General features: G+C 44.0%; 1 protein-coding gene across 3 annotated transcripts in view; it reads left to right on the top strand.

Moving 5' to 3' along the window:
- Window positions 1-12,326, top strand: part of USO1 (USO1 vesicle transport factor) — a 37,934-nt gene extending 25,608 nt beyond the window's left edge. For all 3 annotated transcript variants that reach the window (XM_068941310.1, XM_068941309.1, XM_068941311.1), the window contains 11 exons: window positions 499-609; window positions 1,347-1,465; window positions 1,879-2,060; window positions 3,082-3,203; window positions 4,251-4,389; window positions 5,629-5,792; window positions 6,366-6,455; window positions 7,282-7,368; window positions 9,122-9,220; window positions 9,883-10,098; window positions 11,866-12,326. In XM_068941310.1, the coding sequence (XP_068797411.1) occupies window positions 499-609; window positions 1,347-1,465; window positions 1,879-2,060; window positions 3,082-3,203; window positions 4,251-4,389; window positions 5,629-5,792; window positions 6,366-6,455; window positions 7,282-7,368; window positions 9,122-9,220; window positions 9,883-10,098; window positions 11,866-11,946 (1,410 nt within the window). In that variant the 3' untranslated portion in view covers window positions 11,947-12,326. The remainder of the gene's footprint in view (window positions 1-498; window positions 610-1,346; window positions 1,466-1,878; window positions 2,061-3,081; window positions 3,204-4,250; window positions 4,390-5,628; window positions 5,793-6,365; window positions 6,456-7,281; window positions 7,369-9,121; window positions 9,221-9,882; window positions 10,099-11,865) is intronic.
- The last annotated feature ends 10,976 nt before the right edge of the window (window positions 12,327-23,302 follow it).

Here is a 23,302-nt window from a genome sequence, read left to right as displayed (position 1 = left end):
AAAAAGCTATTTCAGTGTTACGTTTCTTTATTTCAAGCGTATTAGGAACACACAGAAATTCATAGGCAGCAGCAAATGGAGGAGGCTTTAGTGATGTGCGCCGCCTTATAGCGAATCCCAGCCTGGCTTAATCTGCCCTGCCTTGTTCGTTCTCTATGGGAGTTGTGTATCCTTGTCTTACCCTAGTATTAATTACAAATGCAGAACTAATTTGTTAGGGTTTTATATTGGTGGTAATTTGCATCGAGTCATATTTCACATCTGTGTTGCTTGTTGACTTGCTCTGAAAACAGTTAAAACATGTGAATGACTCAATGTTTTTCATCAAAGCACTAAAGCTGTGTTCGGTTATAACTAACAAATGGGTATTACGGAAGATGACTTGTGTTTTGTTTTAAACTGGGTTGAGCGTTGGTGAGTTCTGGATCAGTGCAGTTTTTCTGATATTTTTAGTGCTCCATTGTGTTAAGATATTGATGGAGTTGTTGTTCTTTTCAGGGCAGCAAAGTACAGACCAGGGTTGGATTGTTGATGTTGCTTTGTACCTGGCTAAGCAACTGCTCAATTGCTGTCACACACTTTCTTCACAATCCAGCCAATATTCCTTTTGTATCCTTGACCTGCTTGCGGAGTAGAACCATGTGCCTAGGCATTACTGGGCTTACGTTAAGTTTAAATGTTTACATAGATCAGTTTGCAGGGATGTGGCATGACATAAAAGGAAAATGCGTCCCGGCAAGAGATCCAGCCAGCCTTTTGTTGGGTGTTCCTTGAGACTGTGTATGCTGACCTGTCTGTAAGATGCGTGTGACTTCAAGCACAGCAGAAAGTTGTCACTTGGGGTGGGGATTTTGCTAGTTAAGTGGGGGCAAGGCTTCACTGCAACAAGCCCATTGACATTTTAGTATGACTTACGCTTGTCATCTCCAAAATGTGTAAGCATATTTTCTGCTTTTAATTGAAGCTTGCTTTTATGCTTGCTCTTCCTAACATGATCTATCTGAAGTACGCTATGCTAAGCTGTCACCTTATCTAAATTAAGTATCGCTGTGGAATAAAACTGAGTTGTCTTGGAACAACAAAACAACTCTTTTTTACTCTTAAGCTGACCATCACTGAGGAAGAACATCTCGGGGACCATTGATGACCCAAGCCCTTTAAAAGAGGAGCTAGTCTAGGGAGGTTTTCATTGAGTAGCTCTCCAAGTTCCTAATTGAACTTGAGTTTACATGTGCAAAAACTCTTTAACAAGGAACTTAGCCTGAGATGGCATATTTGGAAAGGAGAAGTATGTTATATGTGTGGTGCTTGTGAAATATCTCAAATATCCTTAACAAAAGGTCTAGCTTACAGGGCAGATAGCTGAAAACCTTGGAGAAGAGGAGCAACTGGTCCAAGGCCTGTGTGCGCTTTTGCTGGGCATTTCTATCTACTACAATGACAATTCCCTTGAAAATTACAGGAAGTAAGTATGATACAGAAAAAAGATGACTGCTGGGAAAGACAGTGTGAAAGGTAGATGGTGGTTTAAGGGGCTTTAAACTGCAGCAGTGTAGTCTAGAAGGGTTGGAACTGTTTTCTATGCATGTTCCTTGAGGTACCGAGTATGTTCCTTACGGGGTACAAAATAATTGACCCACCTTTAGCTAGGCAAAGTAGATGATTGTTTTGCATAGGTCCTACTAACCTGCTTGTTCCTAGCCTGAAAACAAATGACAGTGGCACGCTGCAGAAATTTGAATTTCGGACACTAAGCATCTAATACAGATAAGAGTTGAGACAGATAATCAAGTTGTAACTGAAAAAAATCTTGAGGGAAGAATGGGTTCCTTTTTTTCTTGGCTATTGTGTTGTGGTTAATTGTCCCTTTCTTTTTAGGGAAAAACTGAAACAGCTGATTGAGAAGAGGATTGGCAGGGAAAATTTCATTGAGAAGCTTGGCTTCATTAGCAAACACGAACTGTATTCTAGAGCTGCTCAGAAACCACAGCCTAGCTTTTCTAGCCCAGACCACATGATGTTTGATCATGAATTTACCAAGCTTGTAAAGGAACTGGAAGGTGATGTGTGTTATGCTCATTTCTGTAGATAGTGTGACAAACTGATGACTGAACTACTAAATGTGCTGAATTTAATTCTATTAGAAGTAATATGATCATATTAAAATGGAATATTCTGAAAATCATAGTAATTGCTATAGCTAATAATATACCCAAGCTTGCAGTTTGCAGTTTAAGTATTCAAGTAAAATACTGCCAGTACAAGTCCATGTTCATGGCATGTAACTTAAAACTCAAGTGAAACGTTTCTCAGTACATGCTGTGACTTACCACACTGTGGCGAAGAAGTTTATTTACTTGTGTTCCTGTAGTGAGTTAAATGCTATGCTTTTAGAAAGCACACAAAAAGATGGTCATAGAAGCTGAATTTGTGAAAGGACATGAAGAACCTATATCTCTTTCATTTCTAACCGGTTCATTATCGGGAATACTGAACTTCCCTGTTAGAAGAGATAGGGACATTCTCCTTTTTAAAAAAAAAAAAAACAAAAAACAAAAACAAAAAGCCCCCTGCTGTCTCTGTCCTTCAAGACAGAGACAGGATGTGGAACATCCTTTACATTTACTGTTTTTCTGTTTATTAATATTGGTCAACTTAAATCAGTCTAGAGAAAGAAACTTTAAGTAGCAGCAGTAAAGATGATTTTGACAGGTCAGGTTTTATCTGCATATCACCTTTGTAGTTGTGCGTCTTCTACTTCTCTGCGCAACCACTTGGGAAAGCAGTGGGTAGTGTCTAGCCTTATTGCAAGTAAAATGCATGTGTGCTGACAGAAAGGATTCAAACATCCATTCGTTCTTCTGAAACTGTGTGAAGAAGTAAAAGTGCAAACCTTGGCGCAGGCCTATGGGAAAAACTGCCGTTTCCTGTTTTGTTTAAACCTGTATGTGACCATTGCCCTTTTCACTTCAAAAGGACGGGTTGTGTTTCTTGTCCCATGGACTTAGTTAAACTAGCAAGACTAAGGACAGAAGAGAACATACCAACTGGGTTTTAGCTGACAAACTCTGTTTTGGACAGGTGTCATAAGTAAAGCTATTTACAAGTCCACTGAAGAAGATAAAAAGGAGGAAGAGGTCAAGAAGACATTGGAACAGCATGACAACATTGTGACTCACTACAAAAAAGTCATTAGAGAGCAGGTAAGAGGGAGTTACGCTGTACAAGTCCCTTTGGAAGTTGTTTGAACTGACTTTTGGAGACGCACAGTGCCGTTTCATACCAGATGTTCCAAAACAAGCAGCAGGGAATCTGGAAATGCAGAACCCTTTCTGAAAACGCTTAAGCTAAGAATTTCTGGCTTAACATCAATATCGGAATTGAGAATGCTGATAATGCTGAGCTCTTTCCCTGGGATACATCTTCTCTTCTCTGTGTTAGTGTTTCTTTTCAAACAAGTAACTGCAGCCCTTCCCAAAAAGGTGATTCTTCTGTGCTCTCCCCTTTCAAAAGGTGGGAGATTAAATGTAGCTGAAGGGAAAAATGAAATTTATCAATGAAGTTCTCGTGAACCTTGTATTCCTGCTGTGGCTGGATTGTCAAAAAAGTTTTTCAGCAGTAGTTCACTTGCTGTGAATGTGTGGTTTTGTTTTTTTTTTTTCCTTCACATCTCAGATGGAGAAGTAGTGGAGTAAAGTTGATGAACCTTCATAGCTAATGGGGAACAGGAAAAGTGTTAATAGCTGAGACACCTGAAACTGACACTGCCTATGGCAGTACATGTGCAGTTGGGAGAAACTATTGAACCTCCAGTGAAGCTTTGCTGACCACGCGGTGATGGCAATAACCGCTGCCTCTTTAGAGGCTTTGTAGATGGGCCAAATGTGTTCAGGCTTCAGTGGGGTGGGGAAAAATTGCAATCACCAGATTTGTTCTCTTTAACCCTTCCTGTGCTGTTACTGGTATGGGGTTGCTGGAGCTCTCCTTCAGAAGGTTCAGCGGGCATCAGTGTGGCATGACAGAGTGAGTTGTTTGTCCCATGCACCCCACCCCACCCCCGAGCCTTCTGAATTTTTTCCTTGTAACAGTTACCTTAGTTTGTGAAGCTTTTCTACTAATCTGTCATAGGTAGCACTGACAGCATGCTTATCCAGTGATATGTATTGACAGAATAAAGTTTATTCTGTTTTTATTTTCCTTGCAGTATTGCACTCAAATGTTTTCCAATAAGTGCCTTTTTTCTTTTGCAGGACCAGGAACTTGAAGAATTAAAGCAACAAGTTAACACTTTAAAGTCTCAAAATGAGCAGCTGCAAGCAACAGTTACGCAACAAGTGTCACAGATCCAACAGCATAAGGACCAGTATAATCTCCTTAAAGTACAGTTAGGTATGTTTCAGAAAGGATAATAAATAATCATCTCACTAGTGCTCAGGATCTTGAGTTACACTTACGGCAAGCTACAGAACAGCTTCAGCAAACAATCTTCTGTCATTTCAGGCTTGTTGGCATGTGTTCTGCAGCATATGAGAACTTCCATAGAGATAAAGTATGTGTGGGGGGGTGGAGTTTTTGGTCTTATTTTGTTAGTTGAATTTGAACACTGAGAGCAACAAGTTTTTTTTTTTTTTTAGGCATCAGGTTTGCTTTGTTATCTGAAAATACTAGTTCTTGCTTGAAATGCCTTCTAACTGCAGAATAACACGCTGTGAGAACTGAGAGGATAACTTGGAAGTGTGAATGTATTATAATTTCTTCTTGATTTTTTTTTTTTGTGCTCGAGTCTTTGGCCTCTTGAAATAATAGTCTGCTTTCTGAAAAATCTTTTGCATCAAGTATGTTAATGCTAGGGCCCATCTGCCGTGTAGGCCTGCACACTGGGAAAACAAGCACCCGAAGATGGCTGTAGACCAGACACTTCACATAGATGCACACATGGAAATATGGGGGTTTATAACAGCTTTTTACCTGATCTCGCTATCGCTTTGTTGCCCACAGTGAAAAGGAAGCCCTTTACTGCCACCTTGGCTGCTTTTCTGCAGCTATGCGTGGTGAGGGATGAGAGCTGAAGCTGATGCGGGAACTGTTGGCTATTGGGAAGTATTGCTAGAAGCTTTCCACATGAGTTGGGGAAAAATTATAGTACAGCAGAGGGGTGAAGTAAGACTTATTGCTATCAGCAAAGCGATAGCGAACTGAATGCTTAAATGCAGAGAGTATGTGGAAGTTATTCCAAGCTCAAGATGCCTGATTTGGCCTGTATGCCATAGACCTGTGCTCAAGAAGTAATTCTGCTTTTAGGATCTGTTATCATTAAAAATATGCAAACAGACAATTGCCTTTCTTCCACAGAATAAGTTGCTTGTGAGCTTACTTGGAGTGAACTGAATGGCTAATGGAGCACACAGATGCAGCCACAAATATATACTTGAGTGGCGAATTGGAGCTGTTGAATGTACTTTTACTAGTGAATTTTTCAGCACTGCACTTTCCTCCTTTAATGAGAATGGCTTATTGCCATGTGGTGGGGAGAGGAGGAGAAGCAGTGAATGGTTTCATTTGCGTGTTTGAAGCTAATCTTAAAGTGATGTCAGTATTGTAACCTTTGTTACAAACTTTGTCCTATAGGAAAGGACGCTCAGCATCATAATTCCCACGGTGAAACATTTCAGGTGAATGGCATTCAGCTGGAAGAAGTGAGCAGACTGAAAGAGGAATTGGAAGAATGGAAAAACAAGCATGAATTGCTGCAAGAACAGCTGAGGGAGAAGGATTCTGTGATTGAAAAGTTGGTAAGAGCTAACTCAGCGGAACTTGGAGTAACTTGTAATTCCTGTTATTTACCTTTGGCTGTAAGCTCTTTGTTATGGTGACAGTCATGTCCTAATTGATTGCATGCTGATCGTAGGAAATGTTTGGACGTGCCTCTAGCAAACCTTTTCTGCTTGACGGTATGCCCAAGAGGAATTTTGCAGCTCACCTATTATACTGTGGGACCTGTGATACTGGTGGGATGGGGGGGGAAGCTGTCTCCTGGGAGGGTAGTGGGGGTAATGCCTGAGACTTTCTTAGGGTGGCCTGTGTTTGGTGGCCTGCTTGTTGAAATGCAGGATGATGCATGCTCCTCCTTGGAGCTTGTCTTCTGTGTTTTAATTGGTGAAAGACGTTTCTGTCCATCTCGGAGGCTAGCCAGCTGCACTCTCGTCAGAGCTTTGCGATATCCATTTCTTGCCCCTTCTGCACCTTCTCTGCTTGGAACTCTGTTCATGCAAGCACACAGCTTGTTTACATCAGTAACTGTTCTGACAACATGACTATACGTAGTCCGTTCGGTTTTGTGGTTGACTTTTCTATTGCTCTTACAGAAGTCTTTGCAGTTGGAGATGGGAACGACAGAGCAGTCTTCACAGACCAGCAAATCTGGTGGCTTGGAGCTCAATAATGAACTACAGAAGGTGAACTTGTACTACTTCAGAAGTCTTTGTACTGTCATCCGTTGGGCCAAACTGTAATCAACAGTGATAGCTCAGGACAGGAAGGGAGTTGCATCAAGATTCAGGGAGCAGGACGGATCTCTGAGCATGTTGCTATTTTACCTTATAACCTTGGTTTATGTAATGGTGGTGGTAATCCTGGAGTATCAAGATTGTGTCCAAAAACTGATGTGTTTATGCTAAGCGGAATTGGGCAAGCAGAAGGTTGGACTGAAGTTTGAAACTTGGCAGATTTGTCTGCTTATCCATTGCAAAACCTCTACTTAAACATTGAAAAGAAAGCTTCCAAGTATTAGATGTATAGTACAGAAAAGAGGTGCTTAGGCACCTGTAGGTTCAATTAGTCAAGAGAGCTGTTGCCCAAAAAATGCCCAGCAGTGTTCCTCTGATTAGAAAGCTAATTATTTTTGGGCTGATATACCTTAATGGGTTTCTGCACCGTAAAATGATACATATAGAAGATATTCATGGGAATGCTAGTGTTGTAGCCCAACTTTCATAAAAATTATTGAGCCTCATACAGGTATCTTCAGTGTTTTATGGAAGAAAGTTTGTGTGTGTTGTGGGGGGAGGATGATGAATGTTGCTGAGGAGTCTTGTCTTCTAGAGAAGTGGCTGCTGTGCCCTCGTGAGAGGAGTACATGAGTTTCCTCTCACGTAACTAGTGTGAAACAGTATAGAGTGCAGATGGTAGCATTTAAATTAAGAGAAACTTAATGCGAAATATCTACCTTGCTACTTTCTCAAAACTACTTAGAAGTGTATGACTCTCCTTTGTTTCCCAAAGGAATTGGAAACACTAAGGAGTCAGATACAACTGCAGTGTACAGAGATCTCTCAGCTTCAGACTGAGAATCAGAAGCTACAACTAATGGTATGTGAAAGACTTCCTTACCTTCACTTTGGAGGCTGAAACTTCAGCTGTCTTTCCAGGTTGTGCTGTTTGTCTTAAAGCAAGCTTGATTTAACAATATACATCAGTAAATGATTCCAGCAGTGTTTTAAATCACAGAATCGTTTAGGTTGGAAGGGACCTCTGGAGATCATCTAGTCCAACCTCCCTGCTCGAGGAGGGTCCTCTAGAACATATTGCCCAGGATCACATCCAGACGGGGTGATCTGATGACAGGGGTGATCCAGACGGGGTGATCAAATGACACAACTTGCTTCCTAGATGTGCTTTTCATGAAAACAGAACTTTCAAAAAAGCTAGTGTCTTTATAACACCATTGACACTTGGTATTTTCAAATAGAGGAATGATCTTTTTTTTTTTTTTTCCCAGTGTTTTAAGCTCATACTATTATCAGAGCCAAAAAAAGCCACCACCATTGCTGTCTCCTCTGAGAGAAAATTTGTGATATAATATAAGTTAGAGAGGTTGTTGTTCTTTCAAAAGTAATTGAGGTACTGGATTGGAAGTTTACGTAGAAATGGGTGGCAAATAGGGTAGATGTTATCGGTCTATGCAGATATCCAAATACTTCAGAATTTTTAGTTGCTTGCTGTAAGGATTTGCCACTAAAGCATTACTGAATAGCTAAATACATGTGATAATGTCCTCAAAGCTAGCTAATGGCATTTAAAAATTACATTGAGCTGGAGTACTTCACAGTGAATTGCATGAACATGCCACTGACATGTTTCCATAGCAAAGCTAACGTGGTTTAAGTTGCAGGAGCGCGGACCACATAAAACTGAATGGAAAACCTTATACAATGTTGAGTGCTTAAGCAAAACCAGGATACCCCTGTATGCCCTGCACTGCAGTAGTGAAGACTGATAGCCTGTGGTAGCTGGCTTCACTTTAACTATTGCTTCCAGCTGGTTTGGTCCGACTTGTGCCCTAAAGTCTAATTTAAACATTACAAGACGCAGAACTTGAATCGGAAAAATAACAAGTGTTTAACATGCAGATCATCTGAGCAAGGAAGGTTTTGAACACTTCCAGCATCAAAAGTCTCAGTTGCTCTGGTATAAGATCCCACTTCGCTTATGTTGGCCATGTGTGCTGGTGAGGCATGTTCAAGTGCTCCATGCTGCCACCAGTTGTCAGCCCACTTCATTGCCGTCCTACGGACTGCTTGCTTTTCCTAGAGCTTTGACTTTAAAATGCTGCAGGTGGAGAAACAATTGTCCTGCATTCATGCTCTGATGATAGTTTCAGTTAAAAGACAGCTGCCGCCTTTCGTAAATGTTCACTTTGGGTAGGGCTGGCTGAGAAACTATTGCTCTTCTTAGTAGCGTTGCGTGCAAAGATTCAGGTTTTTTGCCTAATAAAAATCTTTGGCACTTCTTAAGTATCCTGAGTGAAGCTTAGCGGTCTGTTAAACAAGGAGTCTGCCTACAATAAACAGTCAGACTCTAATTTCTATGACATAAGGGTCATATTTTGTGTTGAGATGCATTTGTGCATCTGTGCATTTGTGAGGGGCATTTGTGTTGAGACCTGAGGACACATAGGCCTGTCTTCTATGCCTTACGGTGTGCAGGATGTTTACAGCACCTTGGCTATGCTGTAAGGAGAAAATATGCTTTAACATATACAACTCCTTGTATCATGTCTTGGCTTGCTGCCTTTGCATGTGAGGCATTCAGCGTGCCTCATACTTTTATTTCTGTTCCACAGAATACAGCTGCAGATCCTGTATTAGGAGACAGTGGTGCGGCAGCAGCCAAGAACTCTGAAGTAGAGGGACGACTCTTGCAAGAAGTGAAAGAACTGAAGGTTGGTAGTGGATGAACACCGAATCTCACGTTTCTTGCTACCCAGGTTTCAGTTACAACTTGCACAGTAAGAAAGGCTTTGGGTGGAAAGGGTGGCAGTGCCATGAGTGCTTTAGGATACAAAAGGGAAACCGAATGTCTGTTCTCCTTCATTTTTCATGTGAGAAATTTAGGCTTTTAAACGCTGGTAAGGAGACTGAAGGGAATAGCTTTTCTACGTCAGTAACTTTAGGTCAGCTGGGAGCATTACAACTGAATGTGAAGGAGAGGTGGGGGCCTCAAAAGATAGCTGGGTTTCAGTGGTATAAATTTAAAAAGGCGGGTGGATAGTGGTACCTGAACTAGACCTTACCCTAAGAAGCTTTAGAGTGGATTTAATTGGAAAGCATTCAGTTTAGCCTGGCACTACCGTCATCACAGGTGCAGTGCACACATGCAGATCAGAACTAGCCACAGTACTTGCTTGGCACGTTTCTCCTGGCTGGCGATAGGGGGATATGAGAAGAGTGGAGTTCGGGTAGGGAGTGGTGGGAGTGAGGCCACAGGGCACTAGAGGGGATGGAGGTGTTATGATTAGCCTATGGAACATGTTCATAGGAGGTGAGACTTCAGCTGTTCTTCTGCTCATGGTCTAACTTGGTGTGGTTTTTTCCCTGTTGCCAGAGTGAAGTCAAAGCTCTTTCTGAGGAAAAAGCATCACTAAAACAGCACTTGGATTCATCCAACAGTACGGTTGCCATCTTGCAAGATCAAAAAAACAAACTTCAGCAAGAAGTTGCAGAATCAAAAAAAGAACAGGATGATCTTCTGGTGCTTTTGGCTGACCAGGATCAGAAACTGTCTGCACTAAAGAACAAACTAAAGGAGCTTGGTGAGCCGGTAAGCAAAATGAGGGATTGAGTAAGTTCTCAGGTCTGAGCAGTCTGGGTAAGGCAACGCTATATCCACCAAGTCTGGTGAGGCATTTTTCTGACAAAGGGGATGTTGAAGTTACCAGTGTTGCTTTCTGACCTTAGAGTAGCAGCCAGCGGGAAAAGACAATGACTGCCTCTTGGAAATCGTGTTCAGCTCAGGAGTGCTCCGAGGTATCTGCCTAACTGTTGTGATGGAAGTTACTTGTCATGTATGTGTCTGGAATGATACATGACTGTGTGGCTGGCAGTGCTGTGGCTTATCCTGGTTGCCAACTGGAAAGTAGATGATTGAGATGATGGAAAGGGATTGCTCCATGGAAAATACAAACGATAAGGAGAAAGCTTTAGTCAGTTTGCTAAGCAGTGCTGCAAACTGCTCTACAGAGTTGTGCTTTAACATGTGGAACTTGCCTGCTTGGGACCCACTGGTTCACCTGTTTCCCTCCATAATGTGCAGGACCCTGGGCAAACTTGAGCTTATATCTGCTCTCCTACTGCCTTAAAGTACTTTGTGTCCAGGAGCCTGAGTTGCGGGATTTCTTTCTCCTTGCCCTGTGCCTGGGTTCGTTACTCTTCGGACACAGGCAAAGGCCTGTCTCTTCTCTGTTCTCGTCGTATGTGCTTCTTCAGATCAGAAGTTCCTTAAGTGCAGCTTCTGGGCCAACTGCAGTTCACAGAGACTTGATACGTGAGCTGCCAAGGGGCTTGTAGATATTTACTATATAATGAAAACGAACGCACTGTACTGAGATTGAATTTTTATGCATGCCTTAGCTGGATGCCCCCTCCCTCCCTTAACCTACCCGAACTCTCTTTGTATGAAACTTAGGGGCTCCAGGATGGTGAGAAATGACAGTCGTTTTTGACATGTTTCTGAGCCGGGTAGGATGGCAGACACAAATACGTGCAGTCGATAGACTTGAAATGTTGATTTTCAACAGTGAAGTGTCCTTGATGAGTGGATAGGTTTGGGTGAAACGGGCACTAGTACTAGCTAATTTGGGACAATTTACTAGAGCAGTTGGAGAGCCTCAGCTTCTGGGAAATGTCCTTGCGACTTAACTGTAATGTGCGCATAACTAGCGTTTGTGCTGCTGTTTTTGTGGCTGACTGCCTGACTTCTGCACAGATTTCCTACTAGTAGGCAATCGGGTATGTCAGTCAAATCCTTTATCTCTTGAAAGATTTACTTTTTGGTATGACCAATTATTTTGTTCAGCTACAGCTGTATGAATAAAGTTTTAAAGGGTGTGCTGCAGAATTATTCATATTATTTGTAGCGAGTGTAGATCCTACAATATAGCAAAGGAATTTTTCAGAGCTTGTACACTAAGTGGCTTTCAGAGGGAAAGTACCCCTGGAGACATTAAGCAGCTTCATTTGTGGTAGTGCAAAGCACAGGACAGACACGTTTTCTTCCTCAGCCAGTCTGTGTTTGTGCATACAGCTGTGTGGGAAACTGAAGAATGATGTTACTTGCTCAAATGTACATTTGACTGATGATTGAACAGAGGCTGCTGTTCCAGTAGTCAGCCATCCTTAGCTGAGAACTTAAAAGCTGTGTGACGCTGTAAGATGACGGTTGCCTTTATAAAGAACTATTCAATATAGTGTGACAAACTGCAGGTAGTTTTATGCTTAACTTTCATTGCTTTAGCGTTTGTCCTGTCTTGAAAAGGTTGGATCAGAATAAGGGATGTTATTTCTCACGAAAGGTATTTCTCAATTTCAGGTTGAAGATGAAGATGATATTGAATCTGGAGATCAGGGAGATGATGATGAGGATGCAGAAGAGGAGGATGATCAAGACTAATGTGTTCTTTGTGTTACCCTGAAGACTAGATTGCCTTGTGTTACGGAAAAAGCTAAAACAAAAACTGTTATTGGTATACAAAGCAAAACATCTGCTTAAAAAGCAGAGGGGAAAATGGTAACCGTGGGACTAGTTCTAAGTTACTGAAGTGTTTGGAAACCCTTCATACTAGCAAAAGCAAACAAAAATCACTGTGTTAAGTTCTACATGAGCATCCTAAATTGTACTCGTTTAGAAGTTGCTTTAGACACTGTTTAAAGCATGGTATGACAATGCTTCTGCCTCAGTTGATTGTCCTTGACAGGAGTTCTGCGTGTTTGTCTACCGTTTTAACTTTTTGGAGCTCTTAACATGATTAAATACAAAACTATTTGGTTTAACATCTGTCAAATGGATTCATTGCCTCTGCCTTCAGCACGGAGCTTCCGTGTAATTCGTGGCAGGGGTGAGGTGGAAGGGTTGGGGTGACTGCAGTGTGCCCTGGCTCCCCTGCCAGCCTCCTGGACCCGTTCTCTAGAAGCAAATGAACCTGCATGGCGTAGAGTGCCTTGACACCTGACACAGCTGCATTCAGGACCTCCCAGAGGAAACCCAAGAGAAACTGCAACACTATGCTAATAACGTGGAAGAGGTTTCACCAAAATCTGCACAAGAGAGGTAGCATTTTTAAGAAGAATATCTTTTTTTCCAAAGACAAAAAAAATACTCATACTAAGGATATAATGTGCTACCACATCAGCATAAAGGAATATATAATTCTGTTGACTACTTCAGTGAGATGACAACTACTATGATTTATATAAATTATTGGCTCTTGATGAGTAAATAAAAGATTAAATTTTAAAAGAGAAAACTGAATACAGTAAATGCATCAATTTTTTTGGTAAAAAAAATAGGTATGTCCACTTAGTGCTCATTCATTTAATTCTCTTGTCCAGCTTAATAAAATATTTTAATACAAATGTACAATTGCCTAAAATACCATCTAGCTGGTTAGATGAAACTAATACATTATAGTGACCTGGGGTCTTACCAAGTGCCCAAATATTGGGTACAAATTCCATCTTTGTATTCCTGATGGACTTACATAGCTGCTTAACTTAACCTTATCAAATGATAAGCTGTGGGCAAGCAGCTTGTGATTTCTATCCTCAACTGCTGCCTGTCCAACTTTTTTTCTAAGCTGTGCAAAAAATGCAATAAAACTTAGGGAAGAGGCTGTAGGCCACAGTGGTTGTTTTGCCCAGCTTTAGTTAGTACCTCTACTTAGGTGACAGGGGTTGCAGATGCAGCAACATCTTATTAACTCTACTTTGATTGCCAAGGACTGCTTCCTGTATACTTTAAAAAAAAAAAAAAAAAAAAGGCAGGGGGGGCAGGAGATGGAAAAACTGCAAAGAGTAAAAGAGTCAGAGCTAAAGGCCTGAAGTGTTTTTAATGCATGTGCAGTGATGTGAACGACTTCTAAAAGAATGGACATCTGGACTACCTCTGAAAACTTGTAAGAAGAAACCCTGTGCAGAATTAGGGCCAGCCAACCTCTAATTGAATTATAGAACAAGTCTTTGTTCCAGGTATGGCCATACTCTCCTTTTTCCAGGAACCACATGGAAGCTTAGGCTACCTTAGACAAAGCTATTACGTTTATCCAGCGAGAAATGTGAAGGTGTGGGGTACTGTCCCAAAGGAAAATCAGCACTAGCTGTTACCCTGTAGAGAGTCTATATGTAAGAGCCATGAGTACAGGAAGCATTAGAAAGTATGAAGCTGATGCAGCTGCTCCCGAAATCAGCCAGATTTGCTTAGCAGCAGTGTATGTGGGGTTGATTTTCAAAGTTTGTCCTCAGTACTGTCCTTGATCCCTTTGGTGTCTGGGGTTCAAAGCTATGGTTGCACAGATGGTTGCAATGGGCTGTTCCTTCTGAGAAAGGTTCAGTGCTGCTGCCAAGTTTCAAGTGTTTGTAAGCATGGCAAAAAAGTGCTCTCCGAGGAGAACAAGAAGCAAGTTTTGGACTGCTCTGGACTGAGCTGTGGGGCAGGCAGTTCTCAGGTAAACTGTGACTTAAATTGGAAAATTATTGCTCTTAGGGTTTTGTAGGAAAGGCACAAGGCAACAGGTTAACTCCTGTGTGCAGTGTCCACTGTGGACTTCAGGAGCTGCTTTTTATGGCAGCCTGCCTCAGTAGAAGGTGGCATAATAGTGGCACTGACAACTGATAGGTCTTGCTGCCTTTTTTGCTTTTTGTTGCAAATGGAAGAAATGAAGGGCGTTTTGCTCTACCAAGAGTATTTTGGAGGTCTGAAAGCTGGATTGAGTGATGCATGGCTTTTAATGTTAGTATAGGGAATAATAAAAAAAAGCAGTGTAGCTTCTGTTGATATGTATGTTGATATGTTTCGCTTTCTGTGTTTGAACTTATTACCTAGTAGCATACCTACCACCCTCACAGAGATACAGTAGTCACAGAATGAGATTACCAAAAATAGCTGAAGAATTTAAATACCAGCTCCCACCATGTGCATGGTTATAGGTTGAAATCTCTCTTACCCCCTGAAAATTCTGGGTGTCGTTGTAGGAATCTCTAGTCGCAATGCTATGAGACTCGCTAAGCATGGTGTCCATGGCTCTGATATACGTTTAGTCAAGAAATCATCTTTGGCTCATAATGTTGTCTCTGTAAGCTGGGAAGGAAAAAAATGGGACTTAGGCCTGGATTTTGTGGTAGGGGTTTTATGTGCGATGACCTAGATCGTTCAAGTTGTCAGCTCCTCTAATGCTGATGTGAGATCAGAGCCTCGCCTAAACTGAATTTTGCCATGACAATTTTCTTCAACTTTCAACCACCAAAATATTCCTGGGTGTTGGAAGGAACACATGCCAAAGCACCAGTATTACAGGCAGTGGGCGATGGCTGGATCAGCTCCTCAGTGCCTTGGAGTTATTGGGATGATGAAAAATATCCCCTGGAGTCATCTTTCATGAGAAAACTGCAAAAGCAAGCATTGCAGTTCAGCTCAGTCCGGTGGGCCTCCCTGGGAGACAGACAGCCCTTTGGGTGTCCAGAGAGGGTTGTCTATGTTGGCTGTCTCGTGTACTGCTTTGTGGACTTAGCACGTGCTGTCTCTCCTGACCGGACCTCAGGCCTATTAACTCTTGAGGAACTTTCAAGTTTCCCACTGGCCTTACTTCCACTGCGGTTGGAACATACAATTAATGTGGTGGTAATCGGAGCTCAGGGTGAGGTTATCCTGACAGTTTGAGTCTCTCTTATAGAAATGGTATTGATGAGAATTGTAGTGGGACTTTTATTCCAACCTGGAAGGTAATTTGGGTGGTCCTGGAGGTTATATTCCTCAGACATATAACTGCACCCTTTATAATCAGAGCCTGGAATTGGGGCCATAATTGATTATGGGTGGCCCTTTAATAGAACAGTTGAAAAGAAGCCCATGTTGGATTTTAAAGAGCCACAACATAGAGTGAATGACTCAATAATCACTGTTATCAGCAGAAGAAAGGGGAGTGCCATTCTGGATGTGTTAGGAAGACAATTGTAAACAGAGGGTCGTGGTTTGGTTTTGTTTTGTTTTTAAACCCTGGTGGAGGTGACAGCTTCAGTACCCAGGTGTCCTATGAGTGTCTGTCTACATTACAGTTTGTTGCTGTCAGCAGTACCACCCCGAGGGAGCTGGTGACAGCTTGTCCTACCCTACTTAGAGACAGACCTACTTGCACCTTTTCCCTCACCACTGCCAACTGTCCCCTGAAGCACTACTTTTCTTTGGCAGCGTTACTGCTGGCTCCTTCAGAAAAGAGCAAACGTGGCTATGGAGAAGGAGTGGTGTCAAGAGGCCTCCTGGCTTTGTCACACACGGAGAGCCTGGAAAGCTGATGGGACCTGCAGAGCTGGACCAACCCTTGAGAGAGCAGCAGCGCAATCACCTCCTCCCTCCCTGAACTATGCCCCTGGGCCCTGCAGGCTCTTTTGTCTGTTCTACATACCTTTTATATTGCCCCAGATGTTTTTATTTTACAATCTCCTGGGTGCCTTTCTGCAACATCTGTAAAAAAGCTGTGGACAGAAATAAACGGGTATTTATATAAACTATCTTCAGGATTCAAGAATAACCTAGAAGGCAAGTGTGCCTGTTTAGCCTGGAGGGAAGGGGAGTGGGGAAGGAAAGATAGATGAAAATAAACAGACCTTGTCCTTATGCTGAGGAGGCAGAATCACCTGAAAAATAATGGTAAACACAGGTTCAGGATGAGAAAGCACAAAGCACACGATGGATGGCCTGGCCTGATGTTGATCAAAGACTGTTAATCTGGCAACCTTACTTGGACGTCAGTGCCTCTCTCAAATGGTGGTACACCACAAAAATTTTTGTGGCCGTGCTCTGCAGTGTTGTACTTGACATTTTTACTTTTGGATGCAACTCCAAAATGTTTGAAATTGCAAAAATGAAGGAAGAGATAACTAGGCAGGGTACGAAGTTCAGGAGACAGACAAACTGGTTACAAACAGGTTTTAAACGGACTTGTTCAAAGCTCTCCTCACAATTAGAAAACCTGTTTTTGGTGAGGATTTTATTGCACCATCCTAGCGGTACATCTTCCTGCTGGTAGCAGACGTGTATAGATTATAACTGTATGATTGTCAAATGGGTGGCCTTTGCCTGGAAGGTATTCACTTGACTGTGCACTCTTGACTATGTCATGAAAAATGGGATTTATTTTTTGTTTCTTTCGAATCTTTTCTTGTCCCATTGTGATTGGGACATCGTGAATGTGGAGTATTTTTTCTCAGTCTGAGCTGGTGTTGGATCCTTTTCACGTAGTCCCTTTTGAAAGTAAGCAATTGATACTGAGATGGGAAATACATCATAGATATTTAGCTTGTTGCACGTACTGCGATCAGTAGAGATAAACAGGCTAAGAGGCCCCGAGCTGTAGAGAGTATGAGAAATGAAGAACAGAAAGCAAGTAATTCTGAATATTGTATGTGAATACTAAAACACCATAACCCACCTTGGGTGCGTGTTCAGAACCGGCAGGTTTACTCCCTTCCTAAACTGCCTCCCTTTCACTGCAAGCATGTTCAGGAAGGGCCCAATACTGTGTGGTCTGAACATGGCAAGTCTTTGCATTTTTCTTGCAGACAGGTGCTGCAGCATCTTCTGGATCAGTTATTTGCAAGGTATGGTCTTCAGGGAAGCCAAAGCAGCTCCGTGCCATTCTGGCTGAGCTAGCTCGAGGCTCCCCTGGAGCAGCAGGTTAAGACTGGCTGCTCAAAGCCCTTTCTCAGAAGCTGTGACCTGAGTTTCTGTCCTTTTCAAAGCTCTCCCTTCAGCAGCCTTTTTGACAGCAGTGAGCCAAATTGCAGCGTTCTGGGGTGGTTCTGGTGAGAGCAAACAGCTGACGGGTCAAATATTTGTGATGAGTTCTTGCTTGCTAATACTACCCTGTTTCTTCACAAGCTGCCATGGAATAGTAGCAAACAAGTTCTCTGCTCAGAGCCTATGTCCCTGTGCATTTTATGCTTGATCCCAGAGCTCTCTACCTAGGCATTCCCCAAGCAGGGTTCCCATCCTTCCTCTGGCTTTGTTACTTCTCTCTTACCTTCTTTATTGTGTTTCTGCATCTCCTTCTCACATAAACCCTCACTGAATGCACCCCTGTCTCCTGCTCTCTCCCTTGCTGCTGCCTGTGTTTGCAGATAGAAAGGCCACTCTTGTTTCAGCTCCGTGGTGTATTTATCCCCTAGTGAAAATTGATTTTTTCACTTTCTTCAGTGAAACGTCAACAAGTTCATCACATGTACTGTGCTACCACAGCAAAGACGTCAGAATCAAAACGCCCCCTTATAAGGGAGGTTGCAATCTATTTGTTAACTAAGAAATAGATTGCTTCTCAACCTCAAACCATTGGCTGTAATGTCTGGTTAAAGACTGCCTTTTCAGGAGTGCATTGATTGCTTTAAAATTATGAGTGCGGACTACCGCTTCAGACTGCAGCCTTACCTGTGTTACACAGCCTCTGCCTGCTGGTGGTCTTTTGCAAACTGAAAAATGACCAAACCCTGTTCGTCTGAGTGAAGTCCTTCCTAGAAAATAAAATCACAACAAAGGGTTCATCAGTGTGCAGAGGCTAGCTAAAGTGATCGTTTTTTTGGTAAATGCTTTACTAAAAATTCTCCCTTTCTTAAAACTAAAGGAATAAGGGAACATTCGAAGGGGGAGAGATTGGAGGCTGTTGAGCGAAGAAACCAACTGCCAAGCAGTCAAATTCCCAGTCTGGGGGATGCACAGGTAAAGGGGGTATATGTGTCCCTGAAACACGGCTGCTCACTCAAGCCCTTGCGCTGACAGTTACTGCAATCACTGCGTTTGGTGGCGGGAGTGGGACTTATAAGCTAGCAAACTTGAGGCACCTCAGGGGACAGGTCTGGGGCCTGGGTACTGGCTGCAATGTCATTCCCTCTTCTCTCCAAGTTTTTGTACCTCACTGCCCTCCCCAGGCCACCTTGCTCACTGAACCATTCCATCTTGTGAGCGGCTCAGGTCTGGCCCTGTCCCGCGTATGGGTCCTCCCTTCTGCCCGCAGGAGACACTGGAACAAAACTGGCCCCTTTTCTCCTGCTCCTCCTGAGGGCCCGAGTGTTAACTGAAGAACAGCATCCCAACTTAAAAGAAACTAGCTGACCACTTTACTCCAGTCTCACGCCTTCACGCCCATGCAGGAGGCAGTGCAAAAGCAGCTACCCTCAAGCAAGAGCAAAGCTGCTGCGGCTGGCTGAGCTGTGCGGGCATGAATGCACAACTGCAATCTGCATTTTCTGGCACAGCAGGAAATGCTCCGCGGGTGCAGCGCTGAAGGACCAACCCATCCTCCTAAGACTTGGCCTCTCTACAACAGCTTAGTTTTCTCCACTCCAGAAAAGGCCGCAGAAGGGGGCATTACAGTCATTTCCAAAAGATTTACGATATGTGCTCCGCTACCTAACTAGCACTGTATTACTGTGGCATAAGGACAAAGGCCATTACACTTACAACTCCCCCAGGGAAGGAGTGGGCTCTTTGTTAGACTACGATGGCAAGATCTTTCTTTGCAGTTTCTTGAGTGTGACACACATTTTTCTAATGCATTTTTCCATTAATGTCTTGTAGTTCTTACTTTGATACTTTGATTGGCTGTATTCTTTCTTCAAAAAAAAGGGGGCTGGTTGCTTTTTAACTGTAAAAGAAGTTTGGCTGTGCTGTAGCCGGGAATGTGATAATGAAAATGGTGTGTTTTCCAGTTTGCCCTTGCTTCTATTTAAGCTGTTAGGATATTCTGTCAGGTCAGATGAAATATCACTGATTTATGCCAAATCCATGACACTCTTCTCTTGCTACAACACACTTGGGTCACAGTGATTGGATAATCTCTTTGCACAGAGGACAAACTTAATGTGGCTGCATTTTTTGTCAAGGAACAAGACATAAGGACTTATGCTAAGGCTCCAAATTAGTTCATTACGACAATCAATTATTCCCTTCCCTGTTCCCTGGGTAGCAAGGGAGTAAACAAAATTCTTTGTATTTCACAGAGCAATTCCTGCAAGTAGTAACTCATGCCTTTTGCAGCACAGCTCTGGTGTGAACAGGGAAGAAATAAAACCCTTTTTTGATCCCCACTGCTATTTGGGAAATGAGATTGGAAGGTGGGACTGGAGTCCTATTACTTGTTTCTCGCCGTTATACCATTTGGCATGTTTCTGCATTCCTCCTCCTGCCTACACGTAACTGCTGTGTGTGTGCGTGCATACGTGTGGTCTGCGTGAAGCAGCCTCGTCACAGACCCTTCTCAGAAACGAGTGCTGGGAGGTGCCATCTACAGCCAAGTCCTCACCAGGCGCGATGCTGTAGCTGACTTGGCACGCTAATCTGACCGACATCAGTGCAATGTACATGCACGTAAGCACTTTGCTGAACAACCCGAAACTGCATGAGCTTTTGGGAGAGGCTGGTCACCGCTCAGAACAGCATTTAAGTCTTTCCTGCTTTTCTCCTGGGAACTGGGCTGGTACCCTGCAGCTTAAACTGCCTGATCGAGCTCACAGGAGCCAGTAACAAACCAGGCACAGGCTAGCAGAGCTGCCCGTCATGAAGGTGGTTTGGAGGAGTGAGAGGTAGGTAAGACCCTAGTGACTGGAAATTGCTTTTCAGGGCACCCGTTGCCTTTCTTAAACCTTGGCCCCTCATTGCGAGGGAATGCGGTGAATTGCTGTCACCGGAGAGGTAGTTGCAGCACTTAAGAGACTGCTCTATGCTAAGTTTTGAGCCATACTATGAAAGCATTAGGTTTGCTGTGCATATTCGACTCTTTTACTCCACACAGCAAGCAGAGAACATGCCATTTATTTGGAGGAACATTTCAGAAAAGAGAAATTGGTCTGGAAGTCCCTGTGATTACCTCCTGCCACTTACATCAGAAAACAATAACCTTATGACACTGTTCTTGGTAAAGGACATCTTAGCAGGAGGAAACTGTGACACAACAGACTCAGATCCTGCGGCTAAAGGTGAAGGTCAGGCCAAGGCTGAAAATACCGTTGGTGCATCGTGTTGGGCCTTGAAGCTGAAAATGTCACTGCTGGGGAGAGAGGGGACAGTCAGCGGTCAGTAACAGTTGCTTGCAGGCAGCACGTGTTTCGCTAGAAGCGGTATAATAAATCAAAGGGCAGACAGCTTGCTCGATTGGAGGAGATACTAATGCCTGTGAAGAAGAGTCGTTGCTCTGCAGGCTAGCACATACACGAGCGGGAAGATCCTTGAGAAAGCAAGTGCTCTGGGGTTAGTGTAACAGAGGGGCCTCAGACAGACCCCTATGAGATCAAGCGACAGACAAGCCCTGACTCACAGCACCGAGAAAAATGAAGCAGCCCCGAACGCAGGTGAGACCTGAGGCGCAGGACAGCTGAGACTCCCCCCAGCCATGTCAGCAGACCCAGCCATCCCAGCCAGATCGGTATCACCTTACTGACCCAAGGTCTTCTGGCTACGTGACAGACTGGGTGAGAAAACTGCTTCCCACCTCGCAGGGCTGACAGGGTGCGAGCTGGGGGAAGCGGATTCGCTGAGGAGGCCTGGGAACGGCGCACGTGGGTCGCAGCATCAAGTCTGTGCTATGGAAATGAACCATTTTCCATTCTGTTGCTGCATTTTCACGTAGGCAATAGAAGAACAGTCTGCTTTTTCCACCAATCTCTGGTCAGAAAAAGTCTCTGGTTTCTTCTTGTCAAGAAAAACACCAGGAGCTGGGCAGTATGGGGAGGCACAGGGCTCTGCAGTTTCTTTTCTCAACTAAGACAGGCCCCATGGGGGGACTATGCCCCACAGCCAGAGACCAGGAAGTCTCTCATCTAGGTTTTATCGCCAACGCAGGGTTCCCAGAACTTCCCTGATGCCTGCTGAGGTGTCGGGGCAAATGCCTGGTAGAGGCAGGGCTCTCGGCAGGGCAGGAGTTTCAAATTGCCCTGTCTCAAACCAAGGCGAGCCTGAGGAAGACAAGCTCAGCATCCACAAAGGGAAACAGGCTGGCTCCTCGGCTTCTTGGCACTTGATGCCACGAGGTGTCTCAGGACACGGAAGCACCAAAGGTGGAGCTGGTGTTTATGCAGTTCTTAATCATGCAGGCCCCAGACTTCCTAGAGAGCAGCAGCCAACCTCTGAAAGAGCACAAGTCTACAGAGGTGCTTTGCTGGCACGGGGATGACTGCTTATTTGCGTCTTAAACTCGGCATCACCTGCTCCTCTCCCTCACTGCAGACAGGACGCAGATGTGGGGATGTGAGCCAGGCCTGATACTAAACCCACTCCCTCGTTATCTTAGGGCTTTTGACAACCGTTCCTCAAGAGAGATGCGGAAAAAAATACAGGAAAAAAGCACTGCATCAGGGTCCACAGCTTTTCATTACACACTGTGTACAGGCCGCTTTGGTCTGTGTAAAACAGGCTGCATCTGCTGTCAAAGAGATACTAACAATGGGATCCATCTCATTCAATTTTAGATGTCTACACTAGAGATATTGCTGTCAGAGACAGCTGTCTGAAGCGCCATCCATATCAACACAGAGAAGCTGCCACTTTCACAGCATGGATTCTACCTGGCCTGTTTTAGTTCTCTGCTCCAGGCCTCAGTGGAGGGAAGGGCCACGTTGCCACGGGCTCACATTTCTGACTCTACAGGCTCTCTCTTTGGGGTGTGCCATGCGGACGTTAACCAGTAAACCCAGCACAGATTTGGACACACAACTGGGTAGACAGCTTAGCTCCCTATGAGTTATGATCCAAAGGAGGAAGGGGGATCCACCAGTAATTAGGGGAGCCCTGAGACACGTACGGCTTAAGCTATCAGCACGAGCCTTTCTGAACCTCATTTGAGGGACAGATTCTTGCTGCTGAATGCTCACGCTGAGGGTCAGTCTAAACTGAGACCAAAGCACAGTCAAACCCTTGCCTTCCTGTCCTCCCCTGTGATAGGAGAAAGCTGGGTAATCACAGCAGAGTCACAAGCTGTGACTCTGTTTACCCTCCTGGGGGATCCCAGGCTCTCCTCTGTGTGCTTTTAGCCCCCAAATTGGTGACGCAAGGTACAGTGGGTTTGCTGCAGGCTGCGTTCCCCTCCTGGCAGCTCGGGAGGGTGTGTGTGGGGCTGGGAGGTAACAGGAAAGCTGCGGAGGTGATTCGTTAGACCTTGTTTAGCCTCAGGCACATCTCTCTAGCCATCTGGGCCTACCACAGTGATCCTGGGGGGCTCTTTGCTACCAGATACCCTGATGACCAAGCGCATAGCAAGACTGATGCAGGAATAGCATTTGCCTAGGGAAGGATTACCAAAGAAATCATAAATGTAAAATAACCAAATGAGGGTTTTGGAGCACAGTTATAAGCCTTTCTGCTTTGGGGCACAATCAGCTGATTTTCATAGGTTAAAAGAAAACTTTCTTGTATGGGCACAGAATTGCTTGCTGAGCGTGTTACTGTCCAAAGCCTCGTGGCCCTGCTTGTTTTCCAGTGACTGGCAGCTCAAGATCAGTTTGCCCTGCTTCCCCTCAGATTTTGCATGTGTCTGCGTGGGGAGGGGGACTGCAGTTGGGCACCGGTCTCCAGTGCTTCCAGCACTACCAACCAACCAGCGTTACTGGATAACGCTGGCCAGACCTGCCAGGGCTGGTACTGGTGATCCCTGAGCTTGGGTCTCTGCCATCCGAACTGAGCTGAAGACTTCTGCAGTCAGACACAGAGCATGAAGGGTAATGCACTCTGAGCTTCAGCTTGGCCACCAGAGGTCGTGGTGCTCACACACGGAGTC

This window comes from Struthio camelus, chromosome 4, assembly GCF_040807025.1.
Source record: "Struthio camelus isolate bStrCam1 chromosome 4, bStrCam1.hap1, whole genome shotgun sequence".
NCBI lineage: Eukaryota > Metazoa > Chordata > Aves > Struthioniformes > Struthionidae > Struthio > Struthio camelus.
This window is presented reverse-complemented; position numbering and strand designations above follow the sequence as displayed.